The sequence below is a fragment of the Amblyomma mixtum genome, chromosome 2 (genome assembly GCF_055824585.1).
Source record: "Amblyomma mixtum isolate Tamu chromosome 2, ASM5582458v1, whole genome shotgun sequence".
Lineage (NCBI taxonomy): Eukaryota > Metazoa > Arthropoda > Arachnida > Ixodida > Ixodidae > Amblyomma > Amblyomma mixtum.
Window position 1 is genome coordinate 217,857,596 of NC_143013.1, and position 12,486 is coordinate 217,870,081.

At 49.9% G+C, this 12,486-nt stretch overlaps 1 protein-coding gene across 2 annotated transcripts in view; it reads left to right on the forward strand.

Annotated features, from left to right (window-relative positions):
- Positions 1-2,369: 2,369 nt before the first annotated feature.
- Positions 2,370-12,486, forward strand: part of LOC149362582 (uncharacterized) — a 64,622-nt gene continuing 54,505 nt past the window's right edge. For both annotated transcript variants that reach the window (XM_089573107.1, XM_089573106.1), the window contains exon 1: positions 2,370-2,467. In XM_089573107.1, coding sequence (XP_089429233.1) covers positions 2,456-2,467 — 12 coding nt within the window. In that variant the 5' untranslated portion in view covers positions 2,370-2,455. The remainder of the gene's footprint in view (positions 2,468-12,486) is intronic.

A 12,486-nucleotide genomic window follows, 5' to 3' on the forward strand; every position in this document is an offset into this window, starting at 1 on the left:
ATGCAAGGTGGAACCGAACAGTAGGGTTCTGGTTATGCTAGACCCATCTTCTTTTAGCTTCACTGCTACGATAAAGAAGTATCTTGATGTATATAAATGGGAGATGCTAATTTGATGGAAACGACTGAACAGCGCTTACAGACGGGGTGGCATAGAAGAACGCAGACACATTCGCTGTGTCTGTGCTCTTCTATGCCGGCTGTCGGTTAGCGCTGTTCCGTCGTTTCCATCATACGCGTCAACCAGCCCGAATAATCCCCCTTCTTAGATGCTACCTTCAGCGCGCAAATATGGTGATGGTGTCACTCACATAAAAGCAAAACTATTGAAAGCAGCTCCTGTCTGGGGTTACGCCCGGAATGACTGCCTACTTTGACAATATCGGTGTAATCTGCACACAAATGCAAAAGGAATACTCGTGCCGACGAGTGATATCACATACGTTTCTCTTGACCACCATGAACACCTAAGCTGACCGACCAATCGCCGTTATAACAGCCAACAGAGTGAGACTTCACAACGTAAACCTTGTTTCTAGAGCACTTCCCTCCCACCGACCCTTGACAGCGGCTCATTTTAGTTTCATCCGCAAGCGTCTACCTTGACAGCTCTTTTCGTCTTCAACGCCTGTTACGCCTTCGCCGATCATGTGTCACCCCGCTGATGGACAAGGAGGGTACACTAGACGTCGGAAAAGGTGTACACAAGGCATAACCATGGCCCCCTCCTGCAGCAGAGCAACAACAGTAGCACTGACATTATTCACGTTAGAAAATGACCCCTAGCCAGAATATACCCAACACAGTAGCTTGGTTTGGGCTAGTTGGTAACAGTTCTTAGAAAACATAGCGCAAACATAGCCGCGTTATTTGTTTGGCTCTTAACCTTGACAAGCTTGTAAAGCGCTTTTTGCAGTAAGTTTCAGTACACGATGTCTCTTTTCTTTCATTGTTCCCCCGGCACCGTGCTTTCATTTTGTTATTTTATCGTAATTTTTTGCTTATTTTTCACACGCTGTAATCCTGATTGTGCTCTTCTTTGCGCATGCTCATCACTTGATGGTGGTGATCGGCTCCTATATATTAGACGTGGTGGCTTTTCGAAAAATAAAGTTGCAAGTTAGTGCCTGTCCTGTCCACTTCTGTGTCGTCCGTGTCCTTTTTGCGCTATGTTTTCTAAGAACCCAACACAGTGTATCAGGCGTGTTGTGAATAAGGCTAGCTGCCGTATTGAGTGTGTGGTGCGCGGTGTCGGTGCGCGTTCATCGTATTCAGTGAGCGTGCTTCCCCGCGATGCCTGGACATTATGGACCCTTTGAACATTTTGTGCTGTGAATGATTTTGTGTGAACGGCGGCAGCAGTCGCCGTCGTGCTCTTGTTTCATAGCTTTTTTGTACCGAGCGACACTAGTTGCTGCCTTGGTGTTTTTGTCTTTGTGAGGGACTATGGTCCCTTTGTATGAATAATCAGTCCAATAAACTTCTCTTCAGAGCCGCATGATTTCTTCTTGGCTCACCAGTAACGTACAGTCACTGTATTCTTATTCTTCGGGCACACTAATTCCTAGGCAAGACGGAAGCATATCTGCTTGCCGTGTGCTTGTTTACTTGGTTATTTTTGTTTAGCCAACAGCGCACGCTTTTATGTCTTCCGTATTGTGCTTTTCATTGCAAGAACGCCATTTAAGATGAGTGCATGAACTAATCTCGGCACAGCTAAACCTGGTACACTACATTACTGGGAGCTTGTGCAGACACGCAGCGAGTGCCTCCAAGTACAAAAGGGGCAACAGCCTCGCACGGTGGTGGAGCACACACTCCCTCTGGTCGCCGGAAGAAAAGTAAACAAACACGGCCCGTTCTGCATATCCGTGAAGCCATATTGCGTCCGTCGATAGCGAATACTTCCGATGTGAACGCGTCGCTTTCTCCGTCGCCTGTAAAGCGGTCGTCGTGGTCATCGTCGTCTTCGTCTTCGAACGGCGGCCGTGTCTCGCCCGTAATGCGTGTGCGGGCGCCGCTCGGCGTGTCTAACGGTCAAGCGTGGCCCGTGACCACGCCGCCTCTCGCCTTCCGGTTGAAGCAGTCTTCTTCCGCGAGGAGGCGGCTGCAGGGATGAGGAGGAGGAAGTCCGGGCGGTGTCGGCGACCACGCGCCACAAGGCGCCGAGAAGGAAAGCGCCAGAGACGAGGGAACGCCGGCGTCGACTTGGGAGGCTGCGAGCGAAAGTGGCAAGGGGCCCCCCAGTGGCTGCTGCAAAGGGGAGAAAAGATAAAAATCCCCGCTCGTCACGTGACGGCCGCTACCGCGGTCCGAGAGGGGAGGGCGGTGCGGTATAAAAGCATTTTGGCTGCCCGCGACCGGCCGCGAATTGTAGTTGACTCTCGCTCAGTACGGTGCCCTGTGGTGGTGGACCTTTTACTCGTCAAAGGAGGGGGACGGCGACGACCATTGCCATGTGTTCCTGGGTGAGTCTGTGCAAGCGTGCCACTTCTCCGTGCCGGCTACGCCACCCACAATGTGGAGGGCCTGCACCTACGCACGGCGGTATAGTGCGCCGCCGGGATTGCCCGCTCGTCCACACGCACCCTGCGACAGACAGCCGGATATATCGTACCCCGAAACGAAAGCGGCGCCTCCCGCTCGGAGGTTCACCCTTCCTTCTCTCTTCGGCGGAAGATGCGAAAGGATGACGATGAGGAGAGTCGCGCGCGATGCGCACGGATGCGCACTTTCCTGGGAGGCGTTCTTCGCCGCGCGTGTCGAAAGCGGACGGTGCAGCAGGCCGCCCACTGTACAGTGCTCAGAGCAGATGTACCGGTATACACTTTGACGTGCAGGCAAGACTTCCTGGCCATTCGGAGTTGGTCCTTTCACGAAAAAGTTCGCCATTGCTTTTACCTGCCCTTACAGGTTAAGTAATTAAAATACGTATTCAGTCTTCCCCGTCCGTTCGATAACTGTATATTTACTGGACCTGACGGCCGGAACACTCGCTGAAACTCTAGAGTAAGGGCACCTTAGATATTATACGTTTTCAATCTTCTAGATTTCAGTCAGGCTACTCGTTCGTACACAAGTTGGGCAGTGCACTTCCGCATGAGGAAAAGTGTTCTTTTTGTCAGGCTATACAACCTGTACACAGTGAATGAATACGACTGGCAGCTAATACTTGCAGCGCGTTTATTTCCTGAAATTCTCCTTTGGAAAGCGTACACCTCTGTTTCGCTAGTAAAACATGCGGCTTGTGTCCATATGGAGGCTCTATTAGCTTTTTGACAGATGTAGCCCCTGAATTTATAAGTTGGTTAAATTCCGGAGTACCCCGAACAACGGCGTGCAGCTTGTGAAACAGCGGATGTGGTTATAGCATGCTCTTTATTTATTCGGGAATGCGCGTGGGTTTCGCAGTGAGAGATGCAATTACGAGTTCGAACAAAATGGTAGGCGTCGGTAGTTGCAGTGACTGCACTGTCGTAATTGTGGCAGACATTTTGGTTCTGTACTTTTGAATATGCAATGTTTTATGCTCTTATTTTTCGATACTGTCATCAGTTACACTTGGAATGTCAGTTCTAAGCACATTAAAACGCTTTTAAGGTTGGTGATAGACTTCTTTTTTGGCTTACAACTCCCCATTTTTTCAACATAACATACAGGTCTTTGTCAAAATGTTAGCGGGTCCAAGAGGCTTTGCTTCTATGCTGTGCAGTCGGTCCGTTGTAGGATCCTTGGAAGTTCTAGCAATCGGGGGGGGGGGGGGGGGGGGGGGGGCAAGAATTCTCTCTCTCTAACCATCAAGAGATTTCGTACGCTAGGGATGCATGGTGAGCCACATAGTGTGGCCCCAGACCAGTTCCTCTGGGGCGCTAAACCTTTGACAAACGAGTTCCACTGATGATTCATTTGACTTAGCACTGATGACTGTAGAGTTCCAGCACAACACATTAACCATATCCATCTACTGTTATGACGGATACTAGCGCACCAAAAGCGATAGAATGTTTAAAGCGACCAGACTCTCCTACATGTTTCACCGTTATCCGTGGTTTTACCTGTTATCTACCTCAGATGACGAAATGCAGGAGTTCTTCATAATCTTTTCGATTCCTGGCAGTTTTCAGCTTCCATTATTGCAGTGGGCATTAACGCGTGCCCAAGTGTCAAGTTATGAATATTTGTAGTAATATTATTTTACCTCACGGGAGAATGACTTTGTAGGAAAATATAATCACCGAGCGATAATTCGTTTCCAGTCAACCCGCCATATCCATCTTGGCCTCCATCTTGGCCGCGCGCAAATATAGAAGTCCTCAGAAGAAAAGTGAGCTGACAGTTCATCGCTAGAAAGCAAAACGGAAACTAATGATTAAAACACGTATTAAGGGGACCATTCGATGTATTCTTTCATACCGTCTGTCGCTGTCCAATCGTTATCAGTGATTGTTTTTGAACATGCAACCTTAAAGAACGGTATGTTATATGCTCGTTAAGCATTAAACTCAAGTAATAAAGAAGCTAAGGAAAAAAAAAGTGCGGTGAATATTTTTTTAACAGGACATGCAGTGTGAAAGTGAAGTAATATAGAAGCTAGAGGAAATATAAAAGTGTGGCAAATATTTTGCTTGCTTGCTTGTTTGTTTATAACAGGACATGCAACTTGTGAATTCCAGCGTAACAAATACCACGCTCATAACCCGCTCATCTTGAAACCATAATGCATGAAACACGTTTATTTATAGCGATACTAATAACTCCTGAGGGGGTGCTGAGGGGGTGAGGAAAGCAAAATGTAAAGAAAAAGATAATAAGGTTTGTGAATAGGTTTCTACAATGTCACTGCGACAGGGAGCATACAGTAATCGCAATATAACGCGAGGGGCGATCAGCAGCTAGACACTAATTACACCGTAGTGGATGCAGTTCCTCTCGTAGTATATATTCAAAGCATACCGGGCTAGACTCTGCACACGCACATACACACTCGCACAAAGCGCGGAATCGCGTGCTCGAAGCAGTCCTCCTCGGAGGAACCAACGAGCGCCGTAAAGTGATAATTCGCGTGACCTCAATATATCAGCGAACCGAGAGCCTGTCGTGTTTTCCGCCCTTACTCTCACGCCGACGGAACACGGCTACGGACTGTGACGAAATCCGAGTAGCCGCATACCGCGGGAACGCGAACCCCAGCAGCGGAACGGCGAGATGAGGGGAGTGCAGAAAAGAAAAGTAAAAAAGAAAGCAAACTCGGAGTCGAGATTTTTAGGGGAGAAAGATGGCGTATGTAAGTGTGTAAGAGTTTAAACACAGCCCCGTGATCACGCAATCATTCTCGCTGAGAACAGAATAGGCGGCATCGGTGGTGCTTGCTCCTCCTCCTCTACTGGCCTCTCAAAAAACAATAGCCCCCCCCCCCCCCCCCTCCCTTCCCATTTACCCTCTTTGCCTTCCTCGTCTCGCTAGAGCTCCTTCTCGTACTAAGCGGGCCACCGTTCCATCACTTGCAAGAGAAGCCGCGACGCGTTTGTTCATAACACGTGCTGCTGAAGTCGCCTGCCTCCGTGTACGCTAGCACCGCTGTCGCAGACGACGCTAAGCGGGATGTTGGGCGCTTACGCAATCACTGCCGGCCCGGGGATCGCCGTCGTCAAGCATCGATTAGACGCAAATTACGTTTCGACGCTGCCTCGGACAGTGACGATATGGAGGAGGGGAAGATACGAGGAAGGATTGCGAAATAAAGAGGAACGGGGGGTAGGAAGGTGGGGGCGTACGGACAAGCTCTGCGTTGGGAGACGAGCCTAATTAGCGCGCGTGTCCCGCTCTATCGTGCACGAGCGGCCTTGGACACGCCCTGCAGAAGCGGCCGGCCGCTCCACTGACCGACAATCGAGCGAGTTGCTTGGCTAATATGTTTTTGTTTTGCTCCGAGAGTGGAATGGGTTGCGCGGAATGCAGTCTCTGATGAAGGGTTCGGCACCGCGACGCTGGTGGGCCTAGCAGCAATGCACATTGTGCTCTTTGTAGTGTGCGCACCAGTGTCCTTTTTTTTGTATTCTCTCTGTGCATACTTTTATTTTCACAGCCATTATTATAATATGTAATTGGCAAGACCTCCTTTTAATCATAATTCAACTCCGGAAAAGCGTTGTTCAGTTTCCGCCTAGCTTTGTTACACAAGCCTATACTCGGGCTAAGGATTGGGAAGGAAACGGCGTTCCGTTTTGGTAGTACATTGTTTCGATTTCTTTCAGCCATTCTGTGCCAGGAGGCAGATCGGCTATTGTGAGCTTCGTTGTGGTGTAAGTGCGGCAGCACGAAGTTCTTTCCAAAGTGAGCGAGAACTGAATCACGCGATCATCACGATTTGAGCTCCCTTCGCATGCATTGTGTTCTGGTCGTGCGTTCTATGCCGAAGTGGGCCCGAATTGTTCCTAGCATAGCAGGAAAAAAAAAAGCCATCAACGATTACTTCAATGTTGCTTTCCTTCTCGATCACGTTTCCATTTTTTACCCTCTGAGATTCCGAACGATGACAGCAAAGCTTGAGGCGCGTGGTTGTGAAGTTACCTGGCTGGACAATGGAAGGGAAAGGACACTGAATCACGAAACGTGGTTTGCAAGAAAGTTCTCTTACATGATCATAGAGCTAAAATTCAGCGGGGAAATGGGATACCACAGCCACAGTGTTGAAAACTGGTGGCTCTAGATGGGGAGGAGGGGGGGAGGGGACAAAATTAGCTGCAGCCGCGTTTCGTGGTTAGAACTGTCGAATAGTAATAAAAAGGCAAGGCTTCGATTGGTCGCGGTGCCGATGTTGTTCCCGAGCGTACCTGTACACTTTAACATGTGTTCTGCTCTTGGAAGCAGTGACAAGCGAGATGGCCTGTGCTGGTTAGTGATCCTGAACCTATTGACACAATAACAACGTAAAAATCAGACGGGACAGACAAGAATCGATGCGCACGAATGATATACATTAGCTCCACGTCGGACTTCTTCCACGCTCTTCCCTCACACAGTCACACGTAAAGGGCAGTTCACATTACGAGTCTATGCAGAAAAAAAAAAATGTGTTCACATTCTGTCCTAGATGCTTTAGAAGGAAACAAGCCGTACCCCAGTATTGCCAGAAATCACGTAGCAAGATCCTCACGGAGACCGCCTAGTCACTTGGTTTGGATGATAGTGCATTCCATTTCCTATTCAATCAATGCTCCACTGGCAGAGTATGAAAAATGGTCGGCTAGTTTACATCTTGAAACACAGCTCCCAATGAGCAGGACGGAGAACGACACAGCGTGGTGTTTCTGCACTCTCGTCTTTTCCCCTCCCTCGCGCTGTCGGTTCGAAACATATACTGTCAAGCTGTCGTGTCACACTTCACCACCGCTTCAGCGCCTTGCATTATTTCTGCTTGGGCGCATGCCGCCCTCCCAGCTTCCTTTTCAAGCAACACGACCCAACCCTTTTTCTTGTACGTTGCTCGAGCAGTGCTTCCCTTCCATTGCTCAACCCCTCGGAGCACAATTTCCAGAGGCCGGTTGCTTGTCGCCGCATTCCGCAGAGCGGCATACTCTTAAGAATCGGACTCCATCTGGTGATTTTCTCAGCTACTCCCCTTACCTACCTCTTTTCCTTCGCTCGCCTTCACTGTACAAATGCCCACCACCAAAACAAAAGTTGTATAAACAAGAGAAGACAAGAGAAAAAAGGAGCGTTCTGTTCCGGAGTCGGAGACGGCTTCACGTCGACTTGCTACTGCCTTTTCACAGTTCGGTGCCTGACCGCTCTTACCGGACGCAGTGTGATCTGGAGCGGCGTTTGCGCCGACGCCCCGACAGAATGGACCGAATGGCGAGAGAACAATTGTTCCGGGACTACCTGCACGCGCAAGCGCTGATAAAAACATAAAAAAGGGGCTCAGCAGATATTTGAGAGGTGGTGGCTCTAAACCTCGAGAGTGCTACAGGAAAAAAAAAAGAATTGTGCCGTGGAAATGGGACAGAACAGAAAGAATGGCCACCTGTTCCACCGGTCGGTCACCGTTCAAGGAGCGTAGCCTCGTAATGTGTACGCGTGCGGTACGAACCGGGTGTTTTATGTGTTTTTTGACGGGACCCTGAGACGGCGTATACGCGCTGTGAAGGTTTGGCAGGCCCTAATATGACGCCGGCAGCGCATTCAGTGCTGCGGATGGAGAAGGCAAGACGGCCCGCGCTCGTGCGCACACGCACGCACTCACGCACGCAAAATTGTGCGATCTGCACTCAGGTTGCTCGCGTTTAACACCAGTCCTCCGTGTTGATCCCACGGTTGCGCACAAATTTTTCGCGCTCTCACGCGCCGCTGAGGAATTACGCGCGTGCTTCACGATGCGTGCAGGACGCGAGGTTTGTGGCAGCTGCGGTGAGAACGAGCTAACCGGCACCTCCGAGAATTTTGCTCTCTTTGTTCCAGAAATTAAAAATGCGGGTTTTCGCGAGGAGCTGTAAGCAGTTCAGATGCACACAGCGCGCTGAGGAAAGTCGCGTGGAGTCAGCGCTGGCAGGTTTCTCTGCATGGCTTGCGCCTAGGCGTGTGTGTTGCCAGCAATGACTTGCAAAATACGTCTTTTTTTTTTTTTTCGTGGAATGACGACCTGAAATGCGAACTGTGCGAAGAGGGCATCGACCATTGACCGCATTTTCAGAAAAAAAAACTTGTGCGTTTCCACGGTCTCTCCAGTGCTTATTTGACAAATACCTCAGCTTCGATGCTACAACCTTTAATTATTGCTGCGTTTTACACCCAATTACGCGCACGCCTGCAGGAAGTTAACGGCTAGGGTTTCCCGTTTAAATTTGGTAGACTTTCTCGAGGCCTGCGTAGACTTTTGAAGCGAAGCAAGAAATTTTCCCGTAGAAATGACGAGCGGTATCTGAAAGCTATAGGGCTAATGCGTATGTGTACACCTTGACCTCAATGGCATCGTCGCTAACAGGCGTAGGCGTGAAATCGCTAAGCGTTAGACATCGTCGACAGCGCTGGTCCGCCGCGCCGTATAGGCGACCGCTCCACGCAGTGGCCGTGATTGCGCGGGCGTCACCACGAAATCTCTGGGGCGGCGTTGTTTTTCCAGTTTCCCGGAACAAAAGGACTGACCGCGCCAGGGGACTGCGGCGGCAAGGTCTCCGGTCAGTCGGGCTTCGCGAAAGCCTGGCAAATGAGTCGCTTTCATCCCGATTGCGCGGAAATTGCTTCCAAATTACGGGCCGAGTGGTGAACAGCCCGGAACTCTGCATGTCAGTGCATGGCTGACCCCGCCCTCCCGAGACGGCGGAGTAATAGCCATTGGGTGAGGGTAAAGCGAGATCGAGGGAAGTGGAAGGAATTTTCTCAAGCTTGCAGAGGAGTGAGATGGCGGCGCGGCACTAAAAGCGTCGCATGTGCTTCATAGAGGTGGCGTAGAGGAAAACAAGAGTTGGGGAAGGAATCTACATGCCCCACTATAGCTAGTGAATGAGCTCGTTCCGCATACAAAAAAAAGAACAATTATATTGACGCAACGTGTGCAGGATCAATAAGATGAGGGACGACTGCGAACGTCGTCGCGTGTCTATTAATTCTGCCCCTGCTGCAGTAATATTTGAAATGCACGAATATTAGATTAATAACTCGGCCTTCCTTGACCTTTAATTAGCACCCCGATCACAATAACAGAAAACAGAAACGCCAAGCGATGAAGAGGGCGTATCTGAAACAGGCTGTGTGCTAAAGTTCCGTAGGTCATATCAGTACAGAGATTTTTTTCCTATAGATATTCCTTTTTAAACGCTTTCTTTTCTGAAGACGCGATGTACCCTGAAGGCGCGATGTCCCCTGCTTGTCTGTAGCCTTAAAGAAAAAAAACGGACACGCACGTTTAATAATACTTCCAATGAATGCGCAAACCTAAGCACCGCGTTCTTTACTTCAAACCTCATTTTGCGTATACGTTCAATCAGTTTAGCAATATACGGCCGACAGGGGACAGAACACGACGAGTAATGTTTACGTAACCAAACACGAGAGCCACGCAACTAAAAAACAGAAATCACTTTCCGCCGCTGACACGACTGCAATACAAGCAGAAACCACGCGCGTTACGTGTCGATATCTTACATATTCATCGAGACACGAAGCTACCGAAGCGAGCGGTTAAATTATTTGGCACGTGAAGTGGCGGCGCGACCCACTGGGCGCTGTACACCATCGAAAACGAGAGCGATAAGGGAGGCGAGAAACCATCGAGGCGAGGACACACGCGAGCTGGTGCTCGATTGATACCGAGTGCGAAAAAAAATTGAGTGGCCCGAGAAGGAGAGACGGAAAAGGAAGAAAAAGTGAGGGAGAGGTGAGGTGGCGGAAGAGAAAGCTCAGGAATGTTTCTTCCCTCCGGGGACCAGTGGCGGAATCGCCCGCCTCAGGCTCGTTATCGTGTCGCTTAATGGTTGTAGGTCGCAGCACCATTAGCATCGGTGGCCCGTTTATGGCCTCCGCCTTTTGTCTCTCGCTTTCATTTTTTTTTTGCCCCTTTCTTTTTCATATCTTTCTCTCGCCTCTTTATTGTCGCTGCCGTTGCTCGGACGTGCATGACATTCCTGGAGCGTTAAGTATGCGCGCACGGCGCGCGCCGCGGTGCGTCACACGCAGACGCACGGAGGCGAACCACTTCTTGACGTAGTACGTCAGTTTCGGGATGATTCTCAAATCAGGAAGCGTTGGAAGATGATGTTCCTTTAGCCTGGCTTTCCTTATTTCTCGGCTTTGTTGTTTTGCTTGCGTTTTAATTCGGCGGAGGTAAGCCCTGATTACGCATTGAGCACAAGAAAGACAATCGGGAACACGGAAGAGATAATAAAGCGTGCGGAACGTCAGTGTGCCATAATTAACCGCAGTGGACCAAAAGACTATAGCTTCGGCCAGCGCACCACGCCTGAAGATGCTGAATGATGCAGGAGGCGAATTTAAAGAATATCTTTGAAATCGCGGTTCATCATGAAAACTCTTTCTTTTCTTTTAACTCTTGGTTTGGTTTATAGGGGTTCAACGTCCCGAAGCAACTCAGGCTATGAGGGACGCCGTAGTGAGGGGCACCGAAAATTTCGACCACCTGGGGTTCTTTAACGCGCACTGATATCGCACAGCACACGGGCCTCTAGAATTTCGACTTCATCGAAATTCAGCCGCCGCGGCCGGGATCGAACCCGCGTCTTTCGGGTCAGCAGTCGAGCACCGTAACCACTAAACCACCGTGGCGGGGCTTTCTTTCAACTCTTAACTTGATAGTTATATCAAGTCAAGACTTAATCAATGAAACCAGACTACGCCAGAAGTCTAGTGCTAGAAACAGGTGGCCTCTATGCGAAGTCACCGTCTTATGTTCTTAAACCGGCGAACTTCAACCGCGAGTGCCTTTAAGAGCACGGCTGCAGAGATTTAGCAAAGGTTAGTAACGGTGGTTAAGTTGACACACAACTAAAACCACCTGACAAATTTTAGTCGCCGGTTTAACGCCGCCGCTTTTCTTCAGGCAATCTACAGGCCGGTAATTACATAACTTAAGCCTGTTTGAGTTAGCGTAGCCATCGTGCGAGCTTGAGAAAAAGTTACGAATAGTAAAACGCTGCTTAGGTCCTGCAGGGCGGGCGTAACCCAAGACGAAGTTTTCGGGAGTATATTTGAGAAGTAGGTGCTTGACGTGTGCGCAGACGCAGCTGTTCATTAGAGTTCCGTTTCGGCATAACGAAGGGAGTTAAGGGGGGTTTGGGCTTGAAAGGTTACGTTAGAGCAGTTTCGCTTTGCGAGGATTGGCGAGCCTTTCGAGTTGCCTCGAACAAGGGCAGGCACTGGCATACATACACAACTTTGCACTAGCGCATGCCCGGAGACTGCAGAAGATAGTTTGCCCGCTGTTCACTTGTTTGGCGAGACGATGAAGGATCGAGCGCTGCCCGTGTGTGGCGTACGCGTTGCTGGGAGCTGTCTCGAAGACCTGCGCTCTATTTGCACACTTAATGGATCGCAGTTGTCTTATACGGAGCGGGAGGGAACGAGAGACAGTGCTTGAGCGTGCAGTCGCCGCCCGCCTGCGCTCGTTACGCGTGGGAAGTTTCCAGCGCGTCATTATGCGGCACAGCGGTCAATATTCCGTTAAAGCGCTGCCTGAGTGGCAGGCCAAGTTCCGAAACTTCGCTCTGCAGAACGCGTCCTGGAAGGAAAGAGAAAAGGTAAAAAAGAAAGAGGTTACGTAATGCGAAGCTTGCCTACGATTGAAAAAGTTGTCATGAAGCGAGCTCTAAATGCACTCGTCCGCAGCGCCGATCATTATCCCGACGTTGCGACACTCATCTAAAACGGTAGCCCCGAAATCGGCATTTCCAACAGCTGCAGCTTACTGTACGCACTTTCTGTGTAGAGGAAACGATGACGTCCCTGCCGGCAACGTGTTCGGTCCGTTACATTG